General features: G+C 45.0%; 1 protein-coding gene across 7 annotated transcripts in view; it reads right to left on the bottom strand.

Moving 5' to 3' along the window:
• SZT2 (SZT2 subunit of KICSTOR complex) overlaps positions 1-25,498 on the bottom strand; it is a 98,106-nt gene that overhangs the window by 53,252 nt on the left and 19,356 nt on the right. For 3 of the 7 annotated variants that reach the window (XM_067467934.1, XM_067467933.1, XM_067467930.1), the window contains exons 9-25: positions 24,673-24,843; positions 22,359-22,590; positions 21,927-22,056; positions 15,320-15,462; positions 14,932-15,084; positions 14,302-14,416; positions 13,486-13,691; positions 12,647-12,871; positions 12,294-12,372; positions 11,551-11,642; positions 10,655-10,823; positions 10,130-10,247; positions 9,927-10,040; positions 8,917-9,117; positions 8,608-8,699; positions 6,974-7,109; positions 1,120-1,248 (exon numbers count right to left, since the gene is read on the bottom strand). In XM_067467934.1, the coding sequence (XP_067324035.1) occupies positions 1,120-1,248; positions 6,974-7,109; positions 8,608-8,699; positions 8,917-9,117; positions 9,927-10,040; positions 10,130-10,247; positions 10,655-10,823; positions 11,551-11,642; positions 12,294-12,372; positions 12,647-12,871; positions 13,486-13,691; positions 14,302-14,416; positions 14,932-15,084; positions 15,320-15,462; positions 21,927-22,056; positions 22,359-22,590; positions 24,673-24,843 (2,505 nt within the window). The remainder of the gene's footprint in view (positions 1-1,119; positions 1,249-6,973; positions 7,110-8,607; positions 8,700-8,916; positions 9,118-9,926; positions 10,041-10,129; positions 10,248-10,654; positions 10,824-11,550; positions 11,643-12,293; positions 12,373-12,646; positions 12,872-13,485; positions 13,692-14,301; positions 14,417-14,931; positions 15,085-15,319; positions 15,463-21,926; positions 22,057-22,358; positions 22,591-24,672; positions 24,844-25,498) is intronic. The other 4 variants (XM_060773310.2, XM_060773308.2, XM_067467935.1 and 1 more) reach the window with 2 other exon arrangements.

Here is a 25,498-nt window from a genome sequence, read left to right on the forward strand (position 1 = left end):
CGTATTTGTTAACTACTGATCTCCCCTCCACACCTCCCCCCACCCTGCAAATGCAAATATAAAGTGCAAAGCATTCAGGGGCAGCATGGGTACCATGGTAAGTCCAGAGTTATATTATAAAGTGCAGGGCAGGCCTAAGATTATCACATTTAATAGATAAAATTCATAACTAATATATAAAGTGCAAGTGGAGATCAGGTCTGGAATTTAAGGGACTAAGGACCAGGCTTAGCAGCAGTGTCAATCATAGCAGCAAGATATTAATAGCAGCAAGACAATGTCAATAAGGTTTATAATTGTATTGTTCTATCAATGGGTTTGTGGACTGAGTATTGTTTTAATGACTGTTATGATAATTTGGTTATAATTAATTGCTGTTGTTTTAACTCTGTATGTATTTATGGTTTTATACTGTGTTATTGATTTGTGGCATCGAATTGCTTCCTTTGTTAGCTGCACTGAGTCGTCGTCCCCTCCCCGCCCCCCGGGAGTGGGGTTTGAGAAGGGCGGGGTAAAAATGCTGTAAATAAATAAATAAATAATAAAATGATAATAATGAAGGTGTCCCTTGGTGCTGGTCAAGATCTCAATATGATATTACCGCTGGGTATAACTTTGAAGCAACGATGGAATGATAAAGGGAACAGTTTCACTGGCTCAGGACCCAAAACAACTGCCCAACCAGGAGACCCATGGATGCTAACTGGCATCAGCTGGAGTCACAGTTATTTCTATCCCGCCCCAGTAAAATTAGTTCCCTTAATACAGCTACTGATAATCCCAATCCAGATGATTATAGTCCTTACTGTCACAGTGGCTGCAGGCTATGGGTTATGGGCCTAGAAAGGTGGAAAGATCTTGGAAGACCTGGATGCTAGGGAGGCCTCTAAAGACGACGGTGGTGTCCTCTGAGTGTGGCAGCAAGCAGCGCTAAGGCTGGAGGGCTCTCCCCCCCGCCCCACACACGTTTTTTTGCCTGCCTCCCAGTTCAGCGAGGTGGCTCAGGCAGCTCAGGATGCTCCTCGACAACAGCGACGCACCAACACAGAGCACAAGGCTCTGTATTGATGCTTCATCTAACACAGAAGATTAACTACACTTGCAAATCAAGGGCCATACCATTGGCTGGTGTGACACTGACAGTTGGAAGTGACCCCACAGTCTCCAGTTGTTGTGTTCTCTGGGGAGGTGTTGGTTCTGCCTCCTTTGAAGGTTTATCTGGTCCATAAGCCAGCAATCTCGGTATGTCTGGAAAAGGAAGTCAATGTTAGGGCTGTGCATGCTATAACAGTGTCTGGCATTGAGCTGATACAATGCCTTAAGATTTGGGGGGAAATTACCCAGCTTGGCAGCAACAGGACTTCTAGAACAAGGAAATAACAATATGATATGGGCACACATTATAACTGGCCCTGCACATTTGTGGGTGTGGCTGTTGCAAATTTGATTATTCCTGGATTTGATTGAAAAAAAATCTCTTAGAATATTTAAGTCCTTCAGTGTAATTCTATGGTGAACTTCTGCCAAAGATTAGCCACAGAACCATACTGGAGGACTTAGAGATTCCTAGAAAGAACACCTTTGGGAATCTCTAGGTTCACCAATGAAATTCTATGGAAATATAGTGGAGGACCTAGAGATTTCTAGAGAGGCCATATCTCAAGTAAAAAAATGTAAAGGGTCGACTGTTGTTATTTTATTATTTATTTATTTATTTATTTCGAGGTTTTATATACCGACCCTCTCACCTTCAAAGAGGGATTCGGACCGGTTCACAACATGTGTTAACATACAAAAAATATACAATAACAACACAATGCCACTTCATTACACGATTAAAATATCAGCACCATACACATTAAAATATTAACATCCTAGTTAAAAGAGCCAAATCGTCCAACACCATCACAATCACATTCATCATCCTCCTTTCATGTGGGCAAAGAATTAAATCAGTTGTCAAATGCCGCGTTCCACAACCAGGTCTTTGTTAGTTTCCTGAACGTCATGAGGGAGGGGGCAGTTCTAATCTCTAATGGCAGGGAGTTCCAAAGTCGAGGGGCCACCATCGAGAAGGCCCTGTCCCTCGTCCCCACCAGCCGTGCTTGTGCAGGCGGAGGGACCGAGAGCAGGGCCCCTCCAGACGATCTTAGTGGTCTTGATGGTTCGTAGGGGAGAATACGTTCGGAGAGGTAAACAGGGCCGGAGTCGTTTAGGGCTTTATAGGTTAACACCAGCACTTTGAATTGTGCTCGGAAGCTAATCGGCAGCCAGTGGAGTTCGAGTAACAGCGGAGTGGTGTGCTCCCTGTATCCCGCACCCGTTAGTAATCTGGCTGCCGCGCGTTGTACTTGCTGCAGCTTCCGGGCAGTCTTCAGAGGCAACCCCACGTAGAGAGCGTTGCAGTAATCTAAGCGGGATGTAACCAAAGCGTGTACTACCGTGGCCAAGTCAGCCCTCCCAAGGTACGGACGCAGCTGGCGCACAAGTTTTAATTGTGCGAATGCTCCCCTGACCACCGCTGAAACCTGGGGTTCCAGGCTCAGCGATGAATCCAGGAGAACTCCCAGACTGCGTACCTGTGCTTTTAGGGGGAGTGTGACCCCGTCCAACACAGGCTGTAACCCCGTACCCTGTTCGGTCTTACGACTGACCAGGAGTACCTCTGTCTTGTCTGGATTTAGTTTCAATCTGTTGTCCTTCATCCAGTCCGTGACAGCGGCCAAGCACCGGTTCATGACCTGAACAGCCTCCTTAGTGGCAGGTGGAAATGAGTGATAGAGTTGGACATCATCTGCGTACAGATGACATCGCACCCCAAAACTCCGGATGATCTCTCCCAACGGCTTCATGTATATGTTAAACAACATAGGGGACAGTATTGAGCCCTGCGGGACTCCACAGTACAATGGCCGAGGAGTCGAGCAGGAGTCCCCTAGTGACACCTTCTGGGAGCGACCCTCGAGAAAGGACCGGAGCCACTGCAAGGCAGTACCCCCGAGACCCATTCCCGCGAGGCGTCCCAGAAGGATACCGTGGTCGACGGTATCGAAGGCCGAAGAGAGGTCCAGCAGAACTAACAGGGACACACTCCCCCTGTCCAGTTCCCGGCGCAGATCATCAACTAAGGCGACCAAGGCTGTCTCAGTACCATGTCCCGGCCTAAAGCCAGACTGTGACGGATCTAGATAGTCCGTGTCCACCAGGAATTCCTGGAGTTGCGAGGCCACCACACGTTCCAGGACTTTGCCCAAGTAGGGGAGATTGGAGACTGGCCGAAAGTTGACGAATTGAGTGGGGTCTAGTGATGGTTTTTTCAACAGCGGTTTGATGACAGCTTGTTTTAAGCTGGCTGGAATCTTGCCTTCCCGAAGGGAGGCATTAATCACCACCTTTACCCACTCTGCCAAACCCCCTCTGGCTTCTTTTACCAGCCAGGAAGGGCAGGGGTCTAGGATGCATGTGGTGGGCCTCGCCTCTCCCAGAACCCTGATGACCTCGTCGAGTTGAACAGATCGAAACGAATCCAACAAAACTGGACAAGCAGATGCTTGAGTTACATCCTCAGAGACTGCACTTAATGTGGTGTCAAAGCCCACGCGGATCAAAGCGACTTTGTCCGCAAAGTACTGAGCAAATGCTTCACAGCGCGCTGTCGAGTCGTCAGGGGACCCACTCAAGGTGGGATTCAACAACCCTCTGACTACTCGGAACAGCTCTGCCGGACGGTTCCTTGCGGACGCAATATTGGCCGAGTAGAAAGCATTTTTCGCGGCCTCTATTGCCGCGCCATACGCCCTTAGATAGAGGCGTAGGCGTGTTCGGTTTGACTCGCTGGGCTGTTTCCTCCACACGCTCTCTAGCCACCTCTTTGTTCGCTTTAGCTCCACCAGCTCCTCGTTGAACCAAGGGGCCGGTTTCGCTCGGCGACTTAAGAGGGGGCGCTCCGGAGCAATCGTGTCTATTGCCCTAGTCAACTCCCTATTCCAGTGAGCGACCAGGGCATCGACAGAATCACCATCCAAGGCAGCGGAAACATCCCCAAGAGCCATCAGGAGTCCTTCTGGATCCATAAGCCTCCTGGGGCGGACCATCTTAATGGGTCCACCACCCCTGCGGAGGTTAGAAGTTGCAGCAAGTCTAAACTTGATCAGGTGGTGGTCAGTCCATGGCAAAGGGGAGATTGATAACTCCTCCACACCGCCACCTTCTTCCCAGCCCTGACAGAAGACCAAGTCAAGTGTGTGTCCAGCACAGTGGGTAGGGCCAGATATTAATTGGGACAGCCCCATAGTTGCCATGGAAGCCATGAAGTCCTGAGCCGCTCCTGAAAGAGTGGTCTCTGCATGGACATTGAAGTCCCCCAGCACTACAAGCCGCCGGGACTCCAATGCCAGGCCCGAGACCAACTCTGCAAGCTCAGGTAGGGCGGCCGTGGTGCAGCGGGGTGGTCGGTACACCAACAACAGCCCTATTCTGTCCCGGTCTCCTAGCCTCAGGTGGACACATTCAAACAAGGTCGACTGTAAGGCCGGGCCCCTGACCAAGGAGATGGAATCTTTATAGACTATTGCAACTCCGCCTCCCCGCCCCCCGGATCTCGGTTGGTGTTGCACGGCATAACCTGGTGGGCAAAGCTGGGTGAGATTAACCCCTCCAGCCTCGTCCAACCAGGTCTCCGTGATGCACGCCAGGTCTGCCTTTTCATCCAGGATTAAATCCTGAATGGTTGATGTTTTACCATTGACAGACCTGGCGTTCAACAGCACCACCTTTAATCCGGGAGGACCGTCTACCTTGGAACCCAAGTTTACCATGTCGGGAGGACATTTTGGAATTTTTCTTAAGGTTTGCTCACGAATTGGCCGAATTGGTTTTTTAACTCTCCCTTTCCCGTATCTCCCCCTCCCCATCATCACCTCGATGGGGGCCCCCCAAGCACCGGAACTCCCTCCCTCCCTCCCCCCTCTATCATTCTCCATATCCTGGTAGTTCACTAGTGCGCTATTATATGATATGTCAATAGCCCTGGAGGTTGTTAAACCATCATTTCCGCCATTGTTGTAGTTCAATTCCTCCGCCTTATAAAACCATCTCCAATTTTCCCCGGCCATTCGACCATTGTTGGGAGTGATTATATAATACACGATGTAAAGTGCAAATGCAAAATTAAAGTGACCGCACAATAGCACCATTGACATTAGTAACTAACAGAGATCTCACCGTTAATTAAAGTGCTGGAGTGCTAACAAGTCATCTTTCATAACAGTGCAATGAGGGATTAGACTACAGAGGTATTCCTACACAGTGCAATTCTTATTGGCAAGAAATTGGCAGATTGGCAGTGTAATTGACATTAAGTAGGGGCATAGGAAAAAGTGCCAGGTGCAAATCACAGTAGCTTGAGAGATATTCGCAGCAGGACCTCGGGCTCCAGGAGGGAGCCGTATAGTTCCTCTACTGATGCCTTCAGTCAATCTGCAGCTGTTGACAGTCTTCTCTGCACATAGGTGGAACAGTAGCACCAAACACACAATAACCCCCCTAGAGCCACTGCCCAGGATGGAGTACGGCTGTACTACTGGAGGTTGGAATATATTCCTGTTTGTTGGGTGGATGGAAGGGCAACTGACCCTTGGCAAGCCGAGGGTGTCTATAATGACAGTTGGCAACTGGCGACTGGTCTCAAACAAACAGTAAGCAGTAAAAAAGCAGCTTCACAATTACACCACAACCAAGCCAGGATGGATAGCAAGCCCGCAGCCGCCACCGCACATTAGGGGGTCCTGGAGGACTGCACAAGAAGTTCTTAACTGCAGATGGAGCACACTGTCACAGCCCCAATAGTACAGCACCACCAGTCGTCGTAGGTATTGCAGCCCGACCAGTTGGCCTCTAGCTGCTGCAGACAACCCCGCCGGCTGAAGTAGGTGGTCGCCGGTCCTCAACCAGTGCAGGCTCCAAGGGGGGGAAACTCTATCACCAGTCTTAACTGGAAATGGAGATGGACAGTCGGATGGCAGCAAGTTAAGATGGTGGGATGGTCAATGCTAGTCCTTCCAGGAGTGGAGATGGAAGATGCGATGACAGTGGAGATGGAAGACGCGATGACAGGCGTCTCAGATGGTGAGATGGTGAGTCAGACCCCACTGGAGGAGGCCTGGGCTGCTGGCTACTCACAAGGAGTCCTGGGAGCAGGCTGGAGATCTTTATTGCCCCTTACAGCAGCACAGCAGACTCAGCAGACTATTGTCAATGCACTTCAATTCATAAAATATTTAGCAATCAGTTCAGTTCACAAAAGCGGTTCCCTATGCTATACAGAATGAGAATTCGCTAGTAGAAGAATTCAACATCTTACTCTCTCATTTAAAAAAAAAAACCTGTCAAATAAAAATTACATTAAAAATAAGAAAAAGGCAGTTCTTAAAGACTGAGTGGAAGGCAGAACCCAATTAAAACAAACAAATATGTGCAAAGATGTGTGACTCCACAACTTATGCTAATGGCAGATTTCTGCTTTGCTTGGCAGAGTCCTATTTCATCATCAAAGACAGAGCCAGATCTACAGGAGATCTATGAACAACTGAAGGGGATCAGCAATAATTTCCAAGTGCTAGTTTAACAAAATATCTTAAAATTCTTCTATATATCTTAAATTATGCTACTGAAAATAATGCAAGCAACAAGGTAGAAAAAGTGTAATCTACGGCTGATGTTTTTAATTTGGAATTTTTTGGAATTAATTTCTGGGATTATTATTATTATTATTTTTACATTTGAAGTACACTCTGTACCAGTGTACTCCTGCTGGTGGATCTTGGGGCTTCTTTATAGAAAAAGAAGATTTCACAAGCCTGCAATCTGTCAGGCCCAGCTCAGCAGAAAACCACCCCTCTTGACTTAGGGATTCAGGTTCAACCACTACCATTTCCCTTAAAGCAGCTTTCTAATTATTTAAATTCCCCCTTACCTAGGAATGTAGCTGGCAGAAAGATGAGGAAAAGATGCTGTGAATTCACCAGCTTGGCATAACATCGCCACTGAGGGAAGATGGTGTCAGATGCTGATGCAGTATCACCTCTTGAAGTCTCTAAGGTGTCTGGAGCCTGAGATATTAAAGACAGCTTGATAATGATGTTGCTTTCATTGGGCACAACAATTTTGCTTTGCATCTTAATGAAGCAAGCAAAGCCGTGCCACGACATTTTGGTTTCAAAAGATAAACGAGTACCTTCAAGCATTCACGTACTCCATTACACTGGAGTGGGCAAGGTGTAGCCAATGGGTTACAGCAAGGCCCCACAGACTAGCTTCCTCCTTCACTGGGGCCAGTATCTTATTTGTGTCCACTGGATGTTTCTTTCCTGAAAACTTTTTAATGACTAGAACTAATCCATGAACCATGATCTTAGTAACACTGCCCTAATCCATTCTGTACCTGTACAGCACATGCCCCTCATTTAATAGACTTATATCTCTCTTAGATTCCTTTTACATAAGGTTCTTGTATCTTTTTTCCCCAATGGGCTGTTTTCCCAGTGTTGCTACTTTCAGAAGCAAGGTCTATAGGGCAATCACACTGTGTTAACAGTGCTTACAAAATTAAAAGGCTATTCAGTCAGGCTTTCAAAGAAGGAGGTTTTTCAAGATCAAGTCCAGGGGTGTTGCGATTTCAGCTATGAATGGGTTTTAAATGGTTCTAAGTGTTTTAATTGTTTATTTTAAATATTTAATTATATTTTAATTTGCACAATTTTAGGTTTTAAATTGTACTGTATTGGTTTTATTGTGAGTCGCTTTGAGTCTAAGTAAATAAAAACCTAAGAATAAATAAATAAATAAAATTTTAGGTGGTTTCAGGGATGCTATTATTTTGGGAAACAAAACAAATGTACTATAAGGAAAAATATCTGAGTTGCAAGTGGGTTCTCAAGCATGGAATTTGTGCCCAGATCTTCCAGATGTTGCTCACACTACCTTAGAACCAGTTCAGTGTATTACAGAAAAAGTGCTGCTGTACCAAAGAGCCCCCAGTGTTGCAGCAGGTTAAACTGCTGAGCTGCTGAACTTGCTGACTGAAAGGTTGGCAGTTCGAAACCAGGGAGCGTGGTGAGCTCCCGCTGTTAGGCCCAGCTTCTGCCAACCAAGCAGTTCAAAAACATGCAAATATGAGTAGATCAATAGGTACCACTTCAGCGGGAAGGTAATGGTGTTTCATGCAGTCATGCCAACCACATGATCTTGGAGGTATCTACTTAGAAATTCTTCGGCTTAGAAATTGAGATGAGAACCATCCCTCAGAGTCACTACTAGACTTAATGTCAAGGGGAAACAATTATCTTTACTACCAAGAAAAAATGAGGTGTTTTCCTTCAGACTATGTAAAGATACATATCCATGATCAAGAGTCAGCATGTGAATGAACAGGTTTCTGTGTGTAATGTTTTGTACAGAACAGGCAAAGATAGCAGATCCTTCAGCCAATCTAAGAATTTAGAGGCATTTTATATTACCAAAAAAGTAGGAGGAGAGAGCAATTTTCTAAACAACAAATCAATAGGGAACCTTTGACAAACAGATAACAAACTCAAAAGGTTATTGTACCAGGTGTATACTTGCATCTTTCTTTCCAACAGAGTTATAAATGTTTGCTGGATCTTGCTCTTCAGAGGGCATGGAAGACTTGGAGGGTTCTGCTGGAAGAGGAAAATGTGGTCAGAATACAAAGGGATGCTGCTAAGCCTTTGAGACTACACAAGATAAAGAAGACTGTAGCCAGTGGTTTACTAGGCTCAGTCTACTTCATCAGAGCCATGGAAGGAAGCACTTGGAGACCAACATTTATATCAATGGATGTGCATGCAAAAGAAGATTAAATGTTAAAGGAGAAAACAGAGCAAGTGTCTTTCTTACCTTGGACCACTGGGAGCACAAATGGGGGTGGGTGGCCATCTCTATCCCGCTTCAGTACCTGCTCCATAAAAGCGATATGATCTGTGCCTGACAGTGTAATCTCTCTGTCACTGAGGTCATGCTGCAGACAGCCATGGAACAGACCAAGAAGCATTTCATTTGGCAATAAAGAAGATTCCTTTGTGGTCCCATCCTCCTCTGCTACAGAACAAAACACACCAATGTAAGCAATGACTTCTCTGGATACCCTTGGAAAACACACCCATTTACTATGTGCATCATTCCCACAGGTGCATGGGACAAAAGCAGAAAACGCTAACCAGCCTTTCTATGATAGCAAAAGAAATGGCTTTTGGAGGCGGTGGTTCCAAGTACTGTGAAAAGCATTGCCCTCTACACTTATGTCCCTTGTCCATCTCGGTTTAGTTGACAACCATGATGATAAGTTTCTAATAAGAGAGACACACCAAGGTTCATGGGCCATCTGATGTGGACATCTTGCATACTAAACAGATTGGTAGATGGTTTGTGATTATTTGAAAGGAAGAAATATATACTCGATATGCACTCAGGTGGCGCAATGGGTTAAACTGCTGAGCTGCTGAACTTGCTGACCAAAAGGTTGGCGGTTCAAATTCAGGGAGCAGAGTGCACTCCCGCTGTTAGTTCCAGTTCAAAAACATGAAAATATGAGGAGATCAATAGGTACCGCTTCTGAGGGAAGGTAACAGCATTCCATGCAGTCATGCTGGCCACATGACCTAGGAGTTGTTTACGGACAATGCTGGCTCTTCAGCTTAGAAATGGAGATGAGCAACACCCCTAAGAGTGGGATATGACTAGACTTAATGTCGGGGGAAGCCTTTACCTTTACCTTTACTATATGTACTCAGATACTCTTCATTACTGCTTTAAATACTCCCAAATCGAGAAAAAATATAACAGAAAACTGAAATTTAGGAACACCATGACTTTTTCTTTAAAAAAGGTAAAATCTCAGGATCACTTGCCTCCTGTTAGCATCAGGAAAAACATTTCAATCTGCTGACATCTGGGCAGTAACTTCATTAGGTCAAAATGAAAAGGAATTTCATGCACTCTGTTGCCACTTCCAGCATCACGACCTGAAACAAAAACAGGACTGTAATCTTGAGAAGCCCAGCAGACTAACCCCACTCAGAAATGCCCAGAAAGCATCTAACTAAATAGTCACCTTCAACAGGAGCAGGCCGTGGACATGCAGGGAAGACCCAGTCCTTGTTTTGGCACAGCTGGCTGATATATTCAAAAGCAAGCATAGTATGGATGCACAACAGATCCCGAGGGTAAAGCTGGAATGTGGAAGCAAAATACAGGGCCATGTGGCTAGGCTACAAGGGTGCTATAGATATACTAATCAAGATGATACAGAACTGCAAGAATAAACAGGGTCCACCCATGGAAATATGGGCCATAGAAATACACCCTATTAATGTTTTGGAATCCAGAGAATCCCACAGTTAGAAAAAATTGCTCCTCCAGAGTCACAATCCAATAAAACACTTCCAGCAATTGGTTGCGGTAGCAATTGCATCATTTATTATACGAGTTAATATCAAAAACTTCTCAGCACCTTGTAAGATGCGTATAGACTGTTCTATCAGAGTCTGATGCCAGGCCAAGACATAGGGATGGCCACTGGCTGTCATGGAATTGACCTGAAAGATTGCCTTCTCAGCTGCCCAACACAGGCACATACCGCTTTTGGGATTTTCCGGTAAGGCAGGCCATCAAAGTGCCTCCAGATGTCCAGTGCACCATCCACACAGCCACTCTGTGGCTCTACCCAGCACTCTGTGACAATGTTCAACTCTGTGTCCACCTCAATGGCCTCCACCTCTGTGTCATTGTCATCATCTGTGGAGAAACTTAAAGGCAACCCATGTAATATGAATGTGATGAGCATGTCTGGATTCTATAAGCAATGCTCCTTAAAGCACCTCAATCATGGCATATTATTTACCTGCCTTCCCAACACATTAAAGGACCTGCAACTAAAATGCCCTAGAATTTCCGATCATATGTTTTTCTTGCCAGCCCAGCAAATGATACTGACAGGAAGCTCCGCTGAAGACACAGAGAAGCTAATTCCTGAAATAGTCAAAAGGGAGGTAAAACTCCAAAGGGAATAATCAAATGTTATGCATAAAAGCATTGACTCTGCATGAGTTCTGAATTAATTGTTGACATAATTGCATCCATAAGTGAATATAAAAGTGCCATTTTGAGCTTAAGGCTCAAAATGGCACTTTTATATTCTTAGGCTAGATTACAAAAGAATGAAAACAATTTGATAAAAAAAATGCCTGGGCTTGTTGTCAACCCCACTCTAAATGGATCTTTCAGCTTGAAAAACACTTCACTTCCAGTCTATTTGTCCAAGAAAGATATCTAGAAACTCCCAAACAGCAGCAACCTTGCCTCTATGACAGTGAACAGAAACAAAGGTTGCTACTCTACCCATTTCCTATCAAGGAAGTGATCCAAAGGGATTGCCTTCCCAATTGCCCACCATCCCAAGTTTCACAAGTCTCCCATCTCTCAAGAGTCCCTGTTCCTGGAGCTGCCTATATTGGCAGAACTTCTTCTCCTCACCTGTCTTTAGTAGAAGTGGAATGTGGAGGGAACAGCACATATTGGACAATACAGGTGGGTTTCTCACTGCCACTCACTCTTGAGGAATCACTCTGTTGAAAAATAAATTATAAGATTTGTTCTGCTTCTCTGATATCCTTCTCTCCAGAGATCACACTGTAATTCAAATACAAGGAGCAAATAGCTAAGCAATGCACTTTGCAGCCACCTAGTCACAACCACTTGTAGCAACTTCTCACTTACAAAAGCCAACAAGTTTTTACAATGTAGGGTACAAAGAAAAAACTACTGGGAGCATCGCTGCCACTCACTCCCCACTTATGTGGGCAACAGACTTGACGTCATCAACTCCCTTCCACAGAAGTGATGGAAGAAATGCTACTGCCACTTGCAGAAATGGTGCAAACAGCACCAATGACTTTAGCAAGTTTTAAAATTTGGAAATTGGTTAAAAAAAGTCACAACTATGTATGTGACATGGATAAGGCTGTTAATAATAGTCTCCTGGGGGCTCCCATTCAAGGGTTGCTAGTGTTTATTCCAACTGGATGACATATAAGCATCATCATCATCACAAGAGAATGTGTTTTGACCTTTTGGGCGTTAAATCAATGCTGAGCCTGGTGTACATCTTCTGATATGCTATCATAGAATTAAAACACTGCTTGGAAGCATGATAAATGCTGCATCAAAGATGAAAGCACAATGATCAAAACAAAAAAAGGAGAGCAAGGAAGGTTTACCTTAATGGGCAACTCGAGCACCATGTTGATAATCCCATCACCACTGGAAGCAAAATGGAAACCCTCAGACAGACGAACCCTGTGTAACCCAGAAGACAATTATATTTGGTTATTAGGCCTGTTGACCACCCTTGCCTGCTTGCTTCAGCCTAAAAAATATCTTTCCGACTCAACGTAAACCTTTCTTTCTAAACCAGGAACTCAAATTCCACCTTCTTACATTTATTTATCTTACGCTGACAAAGGCCACTGGTCCCCAGATAATGGGGAAAATGCTCAAATATGGCAACTATTCATTTCTGCAGCTACTACCTCTGTAAGCTCAAAGTTACCATTTGGAACAAGGTACTTACTCTGTGAGAGTGGACAAGAGTTGCGCTACAGCTGTGATGGGCACTGCAGGTACCAGCCCTGACTGCACACACCAGATCCAGCGCTGGTGGTAGAAGTAGCGAGACAAGGAGGCTAGAGTGGAGGAAGCTGTGCGGTTGGCCACCATAGTGAGAGAGCCTGACATTGTGGGATTCTCCAGGGGAAGGAGGCAAGGAACACAGTAGTCAGAGGGCAGCTTTTCATATCTATAAGGAGAAGAGAGATAGGGAGAAAATAATGAGTGAGGGGGCACCTGAACACCAGAAGACATTCAGAGGCTCTTTTAAGACACAACTGCACATTTCAACATGGTCTAATTCCACCATACAGCCTTTATAATGCTATTAGAATAATTTATTTATTTATTGCATTTATGTACCACTTTTCTCACCCGAGGTGACTCAAAGTGGTTCATAACATAATCAATGGCAAAATTCAATGCCGCACATGTATAAAAACATCACATATCAAATCAACAACATATGACAATACATCAAAACCAACATGTTCCCTTCCAGATGTTGCAGATATAACTCTCATAATTTTTGATCTCTTGGGAAGGCTCTAGTTTGCTTTATTTTTAAGTAAAAGGACAGATTTCGAAATCCACAAAACTCTAAGCAGGGAAGCTTTTGTTGTATCACATATTCCATAAACCTAAGTTTTTAAGTTACCCCAGGTCTCTATGTATGCAGCTCACACTCTCTCTCTCTCTCTCATTCATATATGTTAATGCTTGGCTGATCCAGACCCAGAAAAGCTCCAAGGAAGTGCATTTGTGCACACAATTGTGAACACGGGTGCATTCCATCCTTAGTACCTGATGAGGAGTTTCTCCAGAGGCTTGTGAAGCACTATAAGGCAAGGTCTGTCTGAGAGAGTTGGCTGGACTGCAGGCACAGGAGGAGATTTTGATGGTGAGCTGCTGCCAATGACCTTCCTCTTCACCTTTGGAGTTGCCTCTTTGCTTTGTACCCTGTGTGGGAAGCGCAGCTGCAGGATACGATCTCTTAATTCTTCGACAATCTGTTAGATAAATGGGGATGCAAAAAAGACATCTATGTGGAAGCCTTTTGCATATAAACACAGTTGACAATAAATCTAAATCCCTGCTTGCTGTACCCATTCTCAGTCCCAGAATCCCTCAATCATGCCAGCCCACTCTTGCTACAAATATTAGTAAATGCACTCAAAGGTGGTTAAGAATACACTCTTGAAATACAGCAATAATTCCTGCAAGAAAACTTCTTTTGAAACTCCTGTATATGTGAAATATTGTTGTGGAAGAGTAATATATCCTCATTCATTTTAGCTTCCTCAACAAGAACTACCATTTCCTCATAAGTCTCTGAAGTATGTTTTTAAATGCCAATTTGTCACTGAAAGGGAAAAAGAGTGGGCCCTCCAGTTAATTTTATCTACTAGTTTCACAGGTCTAAAAAACAGATACTTTCAATCTATTAGTCCTAACTAGAGTGCACACAGATACATATGGGCAAGGCCTCTTACTGTGCAATACTGAAGCATTATCCCTGGTAACAGATCATAATTAAAGCAATGCTTTTGACATGCATTGACATTTGTTGGTTTTGCTGACTGCACATTATGACTCAAAAAAAGGAAATCTAGTACTTACTTCGTTCCTGACTTTTGCAAGTGTCCCAATGGGGAAACCCAGGCGAAGAACCATACAGGGAGCTTTGGAAATTATGCGGACCACATAAAATGAAAAAGGAGGCTGATCCTCAGAGCTGCAGAAAAAGGGGACATAAGAGAGAAAGTAGAATGGCTTTACAGTGATAAGATAAGACCTGACAAAAATCACTCCACCACATCACACGTCCTCTCAGGAAAGAGAAATGTAAAATTCTTTATTCATATGGTGATAATTCAATCAATGATACTTATCTATAGCTGGGAAACTCCATTCCAAAGATGGAGTCAAAATGGGATAGAAATACTATATATAAAGCTCTTACTGCTCTTAATGTAGATGTGTTTACATATTATAACAAGGCGAAAGTCATGTTGGGAAACCATCAAATTGTATCATGTAGAAGGAAATGTGGGAAACCCAGACATTACACTGCCATCCAAGGAGTAGTGGAGTGGGTCCCTAGACCTAAGATTACTCTGGTTTTAGGAGCTGAGTAGAATTGTCTTGTTGACTATAGTAGGAAGATATTTTCTCCTCACAAGATTGCACCTTCCTAGACTCAAACAATTCAGAACCAACTGTTTCCCTACTCCTTTTCAAGTCTCTCACCTGCGCATGAGCTTGACATAAGAGTAGCCTTCCACCAGCACAAAACTACTCCAGTCACGCAGCAAAGAGGTCAGAGCCGAGTGTGAGATGCGGCACTGAATTGTGCTGTAGCGGCCATTGTTGCCGGGTGTGTGCAAATGTTTTGGCACTGGCCTGTGAAACACATGAAGCAATTATTATTCATTATTTATGCAACCACTACTATCCCCCAGTCCCAGGCAAAATTCATGTATAAGCCCTTTTCAGCTACAGAAATGTTACTAACAGGTTTACGGGGTCTACAGCATTTGTAACCACTTAATAAGTCACGGAGCAGTGATGCAAATTTTGAGCTATCTGGATATACTTTCACAGCCATGAAACCGATAGCAACTCAGCCTTCACGTACATGTCGTGTTCCAATAGAATAACAATACGATGCATGTGCAGCCATCTTTGCCAGAAGTTGGCATCCATAGAGAGGATAGGCTTCCAATAGGCTGCAAATTGTGCGTGGCAGGAATCTGAGCTGCTATGCTGTAAAGACAGGACCTAGAAAGGGGGAAAATTGCATTTCCATCAGCATTTTTGCTTTTGCCTCTGCGGCAGAAGGCTGCATATTCTGCACTCAAAAAAAAACAAACCATTCTACGAAGTTAAGCAGAAGTCTGGTTACTTAATACTCAATATGGCTTGAGTTAATTCAGAGGAACAACCCAAGGAATGGCATAATACTGGAAAAGGCACAGCAACACTGGACCACTGCATGCAGTGCCTATCAAACAGGGAAAATATAATTAATGAAACAAGGCTAAAACCTATGATCCACCTATAAAACACCTATCTGTCTGGGTTGTTTTGTGTTTTCCGGGCTGTATGGCCATGCTCCAGAAGCATTTTTTCCTGGCATTTCACCTGCATTTAAGATATAAAGGTTGCTCACCTGTAACCGTATTTCTTCGAGTGTCCATCCGTGAAATTCACACTAATGGGTTATCCTTCGCGCATGCGCAGCAATCCGGAACTTTCTAGAAATTTTAAATGATTTTTAAATGATTATTTAAGTACAACACAAGCCCCGCCCATCCCCGCCCCCCCGGTATATAGGCCCTGGCGTGCGCCTGAGAGGTAGTTCCCAAGCGCCAAATAGCGGCGTAACACATATAGGCATGACAGAGGGGAGGACGGGCGGGTCGTGTGAATTTCACGGATGGACACTCGAAGAAATACGGTTACAGGTGAGCAACCTTTATTTATTCTTCGTGTCCTCCGTGAAATGCACACTAATGGGTGAATAGCAAGCTACTGACCTGGAGGTGGGTCATGCCACGCAGGAAAACAGTACAGCTCTGCCGAAGGCTGCATCCTTCTTGGCTAGTACATCCAGTTTGTAATGGGATGCAAACGTGGACGGTGTGGACCACGTAGCAGCTCTACAGATTTGATCCAGTGGAACTCCACGCAAAAAAGCTTGAGAGGTGGAGACCGATCTGGTTGAATGGGCCACCAGTTGGGATGGTGGTTGTTTCCCTGCCAATTGGTAGGCTAGGCGGATCGTAGAGACGATCCATGAGGCTAATCCCTGAGAAGATACAGGGTGCCCCATCATGTCTTTCCTGTATTTTAAAAACAGTCTGGGAGATTTTCTGTGTGGGGATGTTCTATGGACATAGAATGACAGTGCCCTTTTAACATCTAGGGAGTGAAGGGCCACCTCGAGAGGAGAGGATGGATTTGGGAAGAAGGCTGGTAGTATGATGTCTTGAGACATGTGGAAGTGGGAGACTACCTTTGGCAGAAAAGTGACATCGGTTCGCAGTACAACCTTGTCATCATGAAATCTTATATATGGTGGGTCTGATCGAAGGGCCGCGAGTTCACTGGTCCTTCTGGCCGAGGTGATGGCCACTAGGAATGCCACTTTCCAGGAGAGGTGAGAGATATCATTAGAGGCCATAGGTTCAAAAGGAGGTTTTGATAGTTGAGAGAGTACTAGCTCCAGGCTCCACTGTGGTGGGGGAAGGGAGACAGGAGGATGAACATTTTTATATCCTTTTAGAAACAATTGAACCAAATTGTCTTGAAAAAGGGACGGCAAGCCACGTTTTTTTCTGAAGGAAGAAATAGCTGCTAAGTAACATTTAACAGAGGAGAGGGAGAAGCCTTTCTTGGAGAGGTGAACCAGAAAATCCAGTACCACCTGAGTGGGTGCAGTGATGGGATCGTGACCTACTGATTTTGTGAATGTTGAGAATATTGACCACTTGTAGGTATAAGACTTTGTAGTGGATGGTTTATGAGCAGCGAGGAGTATACGCGATACTTCTTCCGAGAAGTTTAATGTGGTCTGATCCTCCACGCCGTCAGGCGGAGGGAGTGAAGGGCTGGGTGGAGAACGAGCCCGTTCTCCACTGTGAGGAGGTCTGGAATGGAGGCAAGGTGGAAATAGTCCCCGTTGGAGATTTGGAGGAGGGTGGCGAATCAGTGTTGGCGTGGCCACCAAGGGGTGATCAGGACGCAGTTGGAGTTGTCCTGGATTATCTTGGCTATGACAGGTGACAGGAGGGGGAGGGGGGGAAAAAGGTAGATGAGGTCTGGTGTCCAGCGGAAAAGAAAGGCGTCTCCTAGACAGCCTGGGGATACGTGAGGGCGGAGTCTTGCGCAGTATATTGGGCAGTGAGTGTTCGCTGGGGATGCGAACAGGTCTATTGTAGGTGTTCCCCATTTGCATGTAATGGCTTGGAACTGAGATATGTGGAGATGCCATTCGTGATTGTTTTTCGCTGTTCTGCTCAGTGAGTCTGCTAGAGTGTTGTCTTGGCCTGGTAAATGAATGGCCGTGAGGAGGATGTTTCTCTGAATGCACCATTCCCAGATGCGTGTTGAGATTGACGTCAGTGTTTGAGACCGCGTCCCCCCTTGTTTGTTGATATAGAATTTTACTGCAGTGTTGTCTGTCACTATTTGGATTATGCGATTGGAGACAATGCGGGTGAAGGCCCGAAGGGCTTTCTCTACCGCCATCATTTCCAGGGCATTTATGTGGAAGTGTGTTTCTTGAGGGAGCCAGTGGCCACTGATTCTGAATCCCTTGAGATGTGCTCCCCAGCCTGAGTTGGAGGCATCTGTTGTCAGGGACATGGATGGGTGTGGCTGTATGAAAGGCATGCCTAGGCGAACATTGTGTGCTTTTGTCCACCATTTGAGGGACTGGAGTATCTTGTGTGGTGGGTGCAGGATCCGAGACTGTGGATCGTGGAGGGGGTCGAAAACCCTGATGAACCAGTTCTGCAGGGGCCTCATCCGAAGTCGAGCAAAGGGGGTTACTGCCGTGGTGGAGGACATGTGGCCAAGTATAGACTGAATGGCCCAAGCCGAGGCTTGTTGGGAGTGGAGGAGGGAGAAAATAGCCTGTTGAAGTTTTAAGAAACGGTCCTCTGGAAGGAAGGCTTTTTGAAGCGTAGAGTCTATGATGGCTCCTATAAACTGGATGCGCTGAGTTGGTTGGAGTTGTGATTTTTCGTGGTTCACAACCAGGCCGAGATCCTGTAAAAGAGATAAGGTGTAATGAATATCTGTGTCTAATTGAGATTTAGAAGATGAGACCAAAATCCAGTCGTCCAGGTAAGGAAAAACTGTTATACCTTGTTGGCAGAGGTGTGCGGCGATGACCGCCATGCACTTTGTGAACACTCTGGGGGCGGTGGATAAACCGAACGGGAGAGAATTGAACGAGAAGTGGTAGTGTTGGACTGTGAAGGTGAGAAACCTTCGGTGTGAATGTCGAATTGAAATGTGGAAGTATGCTTCTCGTAGGTCTATTGTTGCTAGCCATGACCCTTCAGGAATGAAGGGGAAGATGTTGGAAAGAGTGACCATACGAAATTTACGTGGAGTAATGAAGGTGTTGAGTTTGCGAAGATCAAGGATGGGCCGTAACCCTCCATCCTTCTTGTCTATGAGAAAATAGCGAGAGTAGAAACAGGTGTTGGATGTGTGTGGAGGTACAGGAGAGATGGCTCCTTTGAGGAGTAGTGAGTGAATCTCTTCCCATATGGTCTGGGAAGGTTGTGTGAGGATGACCTTTCCCACTGGTGGGTATTTGTTGAATTCAATCGCATATCCTCTGTCAACTATATCCAGAACCCAAGTGTCAGAGGTAATGGACTGCCATTGCGGGAGAAAAGAGTGTAATCTGTCAAGGTAGGTGAGTTGTTGTGTGGGGGAGGGGGGGGAGGGAAGAGGTTATGCTAAAAACGACGTTTGTTGTTGTTTGAGGGCCTGGTACCACGGTACTGACCTCTAGATGGGAGTGAAGGGCGTCTTGTAGATGCCGCAGGCGTATATGGTCTTTGTCGTCCTCTGTAGAAAGAGTTGTTATAAGGTCTGTTATAAAACTGGGGGCGATAGTAATAGGAGCCCCAACGTTGTCTTTGGTAAGTGTACGGTTGTTGGTCATATTTGTACACTGTTTGTTTCATTTTATGAGAGTGCTCCAATTGTGAGTCAGTCTCTGGGTTGAACAGGCCTGCTTCATCCATAGGGAGGTCCTCAATGAGAGAACGTTGAGATTGGGAAAGAATTGCTGCCCTAAGCCATGCATGGCGGCGAAGGGCTACAGAGCCTGCAATAAGCTTTCCAGAGGTGTCAGCTGTATTTTTTGCTAGGTCTTTTTGCAGTTTGGCCAATAGGAGGGCTTCCTGATGGAAGGCTTTAGCCAACGGTTGATCAGCTGGTGGTAATAGATCTAGGTATGGGGATATCTTGTTCCAAAGGTGAGTTTGGTAGACACTCATATAAACCCCATAATGAGCCATGCGTGCGAAAAGGCATGCTGAGGAATAGAATTTTTTGGCCATAGAGTCTAGCTTTCTCCCTTCTTTGTCAGAGGGGGATGCTTGGTTTCTTTGAACAGGCTTTGGTTGAGCATCGGTCACCACAGAATTTGCTTTAGGCATCTTAGAGAGCCATGAGGCTGTTGATAGATCAATACGGTATAAGTTTTCTGCTCTTTTAGGAGTTGCTGGAACCAAGGCTGGTGCAACTCCTGTATTTTTTAGGATTTTTAACAGATATGGGAGAGTGGGCAACACAGTGGATGTAGGCGTTTGTTGTTCAGAGGAGGTGAAGCATGGATCTGTCACAGTATCTGTGGGTTCAGGTGTGGCAAGGTTTAGAGTTCTGGCGAGTCTTATCAATAATGCTGAAAATTTTTTGAAATCTTCTAGGTGTTGGGGAGAAGGGTCAGGGTCTGGTTGGGGGTCTTGGATAACTGGTGTGTCATCTGTAGACTCTAAATCAATGGTCTCTGAGTCTAATGGGGGGGGCATGTTTGGCTCAATGGAGAAGGTTTGTGGGTCCATTTCTGTTTGGGGATCTGGAGGGCGAGAGAGTGTGGCTGAGGGAGGGTCACGTGGAGGCTGAGGGAGGTTTGGATCCAGGAGGTGTGGAGGCTGTGGTTCCCTGAAGTTATCAGGGGGGTGGGGGTAATAATAAGGATAGAAGGGGAAGGGAGGAGGAGGAGGAGGATAGAGATGGTAAGGGTAGTCGTGGTATCCATAAGGATGCTGCTGCCCCGCGGGAAGAAAGCGCATCTTCTTGGAAGGGGGAATGGAGGGAGCTCCAGATTGGCGCGGAACCGGGGAAGGAGAGCGGCGGCGGCGCCCGGCGGCTTGCGCCGAGGTGCTGGGCAGCGCGGGTGGAGGGGATTCGCCCGGTTCCGGGGATTGAGGAGGGCTGGGGGAGGGAGGAGGCGAGGTTTGAGACGGAGGGAGAGGAGGAGGAGAGAGAGAAAGGTCAGCCGGAGGCTGCGTCTCCAGCTCGAGGTACGGAGCTAAGAGCTCCAAGGGAGGGAGGTGGGAGGGGTCTTCCATTTGGAGGATGTTTGGGAGCGGTTCCTGTAGATGGAGCACGGAACCGGGAAGGAAAGGCACGGTTTGTAACACAGGGGGACTCAAGGGCTGTGTGCCAGTGAGTTGCCGTCCCTTTTTTTGCTTGTTAGTTTTTTCTTTTGATTTTGAAGACCTCGTGGTCTGTTTTGGTGCCTTAGATTTCTTTTTTGGCGGCTCCCCAATGGGAGTGTCTGCCTGATTTTTGTCCCGCCTATCCCCAACTTGTGGGGAGGAAGGCTGGGAGGTCTCCTGCACAGGGGAAGATTGGGAGGGGGTAGGAGCCGTTTGCGGGGCCAGGGCCCGTTCATAAAGCAGAGCTTTCAGTCTGGCATCTCTGCCTTTGCGCGCTCTGGAGGTAAAGCCCTGGCAAATCTCACACGATTGGAGATTATGGTTTTCTCCTAAGCAAAGGAGGCATTTCGAGTGCCTGTCTGCCTCGGGGAGATTAGCCCCGCAGGCAGAACAATTTTTAAAACAAAGGGAAGACATTCTAGCCTGAACAAAGAGTCGTCAGCCGGTCCGAGGTAGGTAAGGAGAGTTTGGGAGGTCGAGAGACGGTCCTGAGTCAAGGGAAGCCAAAGTCCGAAGAAGCTAGAGAGTCCTGACGATGCTGCCTGTTTGGCGCGGAAAAAGGAACTACCTCTCAGGCGCACGCCAGGGCCTATATACCGGGGGGGCGGGGGATGGGCGGGGCTTGTGTTGTACTTAAATAATCATTTAAAAATCATTTAAAATTTCTAGAAAGTTCCGGATTGCTGCGCATGCGCGAAGGATAACCCATTAGTGTGCATTTCACGGAGGACACGAAGAATAAATAGATGTAGGCGAAAGTCAGGAGAGAATGCTTCTGGAACATGGCCATACAGCCCAGAAAACACACAACAATCCAGTGACTCCGGCCATAAAAGCCTTCGACAATACCTGTCTGTCTGTCTTTCTTGTCAGATGGATTAAATATCTGGCTCTCTCATCCTTTGATAGCAACATACAGAGTGTAGTACAAGGCAGAGAGCACTCGATGCTTTTGGAACACGAAAGACAACATTCCAGGAGCACAGTAACTAAATGTAGAATAAGAGCTGCATTTCCAATATTAAGGCAAGGCTAAGAAAGCTGAGAAAATACCGGTGTGGTAGATCCTGGAGGAATGTAGAAGAGTGGCACCCCATTTCTAGTGCTTTCTGGAATGGTGAAGTGTTCTGGGGCACTATCAAATGACTGAAGATGAACCAGCATCTGGTCAGTTTGGTTGATGCTGGAAAAAAAAAAGATCACTGTCAATGGTTTTAAGAATAATTACATAGATGCTAAGCAGTCCAAATGAGTGCTGGCTTCCATTTGTAACTTCTTACAAAGCTGTGCTGACTTTTTTGTTTAGTAGTAATTGGTCTTATGTCAGTTACTCTCCAGCACTGGTAATAGGAAAATAAAATGCTTAAGAACAACAGCCGGTAAGCAAAAGTTATGCACTAGTCAAACCTTTGGAAAGGATCCATAAGGTTCATCATCTTAACTTGTGGGACAAGTTCAAGTAAGTAAACTGTAGGTCAGACTTACCTTTGCAAAGTGTTCCAGAAGCGGCGTATCACAGTTGTACGATACAGGCTAGTGATGGGCTTACGCATTGTGCAGCTGATGTCATGCAAGATATCATAGCTTCCCTCCATAGTCACTTCCACCCACGTGCTGCGTTTTGAAGAGTCCAAAGGCCATGGGGCCACTGCCAGGTACTCAATTCTCATATTGTGCTTCCACAACAGGATAAGCTTAACTTCAAGCTGAGTGCCTCCTATATGTGCATAAGGGAATTGTACAGAAAGGATTGCCTTGTATACTGATATTGTTATATCATAGCTGCTAGGACGAAAGTGGAAATTGTGTAATCTCCAGATGTTTCTTGACTGCCAACCTGCTGCTAAGAGTTACAGTCCAGTGGCTGGTTGGTCCCACAGTTGCTATCTCTGTCCTAGGACCTCTGAAGACAGGCTATGTTTCATGGAGCTTTTATTGCTGAAGTATTAAACATTTGACAAGCCAAGGCTAGAATCCACTTGAATACCTCTCCGTGTTCCATATTAAGCCTGCACCAGTATCATACTATTTTGTACTAGTAGTATGGTGTCCTCTGCATATCCTCCTTCCTCAGAATCTAATTTTGGTTTGCATATGATAATAAAAATCTAGGAAGCCACAACTTGCTGATCCCTGTCAAAATATTCATGTTTTCTGGTCAAGTAAATGATTCCAGTTCATTTACATGTGCAATTTGCACAGCTGCAACAACCCACCCAGTGTCTCCCTAATAAAATAAGGCCACCATGCACACAATAATTTTATTTGTTTCATTGTTCAACACCATGAGATGACAACATGGTTTTGGAACTAAATATTTTCAAAATTATACAATCACACCGTAGAATGTATATGCATAATTAAGCTGCATTTGTATTCTACCACGTCCATCCTCTAGCTGTCAGACTGGTCTCTCACAGAAGCAGCACAAATTTTTTTTGAAAAGACCAATAAATCTTTATCACTATTTCCCCAAGCATCTGACCAATTTTCCAAATTTTCCAGAAAGTGACAACCCCAACAAAGTCTCTATAGTAACAAGTTTGCTGATTTTCAACCTTTTGTCGCTTGTTGTAACGACTCCATTTCAGTTATATACAAAAAAAAAAAAAAAAAAAAAACAGCAGAAATTTGGCTCTTGGCTTAGGTTTTTAAATGGCTAAAATCTTCATTGAAAAACCGTATCTCCCTGTACAAACCAGCACAAGAACTGCAGCCCATAGAGGAGGCTCTGCTCTCAGTCCCACCTTCATCTCAAGTGCAGTTGCTGGGAACGAGAGAGGAGACCTTCTCCATGGCCACTCCCCACCTCTGCAACACCCTCCCCAAAGAACTAAAAATGGTCCCCTCTCTCCTCTCCTTTGAAAAGCTTTTAAAGACCCATCTGTGTAGCCTAGCTTATGGAGAGGAGGACTAGCATATCTTACACATATTCTCACCCAGACATAGGACACCTATCTCAGCCTGATGATATAATACATTATGTTTGAACATATTGTGTTTAAATGGTTTGACTTCTTGTGTTTATGACATTTATTTAGTTTAACCCTTGGTTCTGATTGTTTACAAGTTTACTGAGTCTGTTTATTATGTTTTGCCTTGAGTGCTATTTAATTGGGGGGGGTTGGCATTGAATGTTTGCCCTTTAAAGTTATTATTATTGTTGTTGTTGTTGTTGTTGTTGTTATTGTTGTTATTTTAAGATAGGGGAAGTTTCCACAGAGAATGATTTCAAAAGGATTCAGATGGACCTCAATATTAATGCTGAGCTCTAAGAGTTTCTAGTACAGTCAGACTTCCAATCTTGTAAGGGTCTGTTATGGTTAGAGGATCTTTGAGAAAGTGAAAAAACACTTCTGCACCGCCATATAAAATCCAAATTATCTGTTTTGAACTGGATTATATGGCAGTGTAGACTCATATAATCCAGTTCAAAGCAGATAATGTGAAATATCCGCTTTGATAATCTGGATTATATGGCAGTGTAGAAGGGGCCTCAGCCCCCTCTCCCAACCACATATAACATACTTCCAGGTTATCTAAGCCCAGAACTAGCTACTGTGTGTGTAACAGACTACCATTAGTTGTACATTATTATTAAATCTTATTACAATAAACAGTCAATGTACAATTGTACAGTTATTATGTCAATACCCAGAAGGCTGATTGTGAGCGATATCACACAGATGTCTCTATACAGATATACTAATATGGGTAAAGAGAGCACTTTTAGGCATCTGTTACTTATGGGGGCACCATCAGACGAACAAGCGGAATAGAAAGACAAAAGCCACCTCACCCTTTGTGATATTGACTTCACGGATACTATATCCTTCTCGCAGCCGGACAGAGACTATACTGATAAGGTCAGCATGCACCTCTTTCTCTGTATGTTTCTTCCGCCTCATAGCCAGCGCAGGATTACTGCTTGCAGAAACAAGGTGTTCATTGAAAAGTCTGTGCTGGGACACTAAAACAATAATAAACAAATCATGTAAAAACTTTCACTACCACACCGTTCACTCATACCGCTAATAGGGCAGCTCTTGGACACATTTTAAAAAAACAACATTGCCCCTCCCCAAGAGCAGATTACACGGCTTAAAATTCCTAGCTTAGAATTAGTAACTCAGAGCAGAATTACACATTATCTTGATAGGATGTCTAAAATAGTTTGTGAGTGCAGGCCACAACTGTCAAAAAGTAAGCCACAGAAAAACCCTGACTCGATTCTGTGTAAAGGAATGATGGGGTTAACTTTTCCTGCTCTGCTATTTTCCTGCTGAACAACCCCACTGCCCATTACATAGACACTTCAGTAAAGGTTAGCAGGGACACTCTGGGACAGGAAAACAGGATAAAAGAAAAGGTTAAAATGTGTAATGTAGCTGTCATTGCTATTGTGAAGGGCGAGTACTTTCTCGGTTCTAACAAAAGACTTGTTTACACATTGAATTGGGAAACAATTACATTTACATGCTTGGATTGTGAAACACATATCAGCCATCAGAACGTATAGTATGGGCATACTTAATCAGTTTGATGAAATTGATGTGTCAAGCATATTTCATCCCTCTCCTTGTTCTAATTCCAACAGGGATAGGTACTACAGTATCACTACAAGC

This window comes from Anolis sagrei, chromosome 4 (genome assembly GCF_037176765.1).
Source record: "Anolis sagrei isolate rAnoSag1 chromosome 4, rAnoSag1.mat, whole genome shotgun sequence".
Taxonomy (NCBI): Eukaryota; Metazoa; Chordata; class Lepidosauria; order Squamata; family Dactyloidae; genus Anolis; species Anolis sagrei.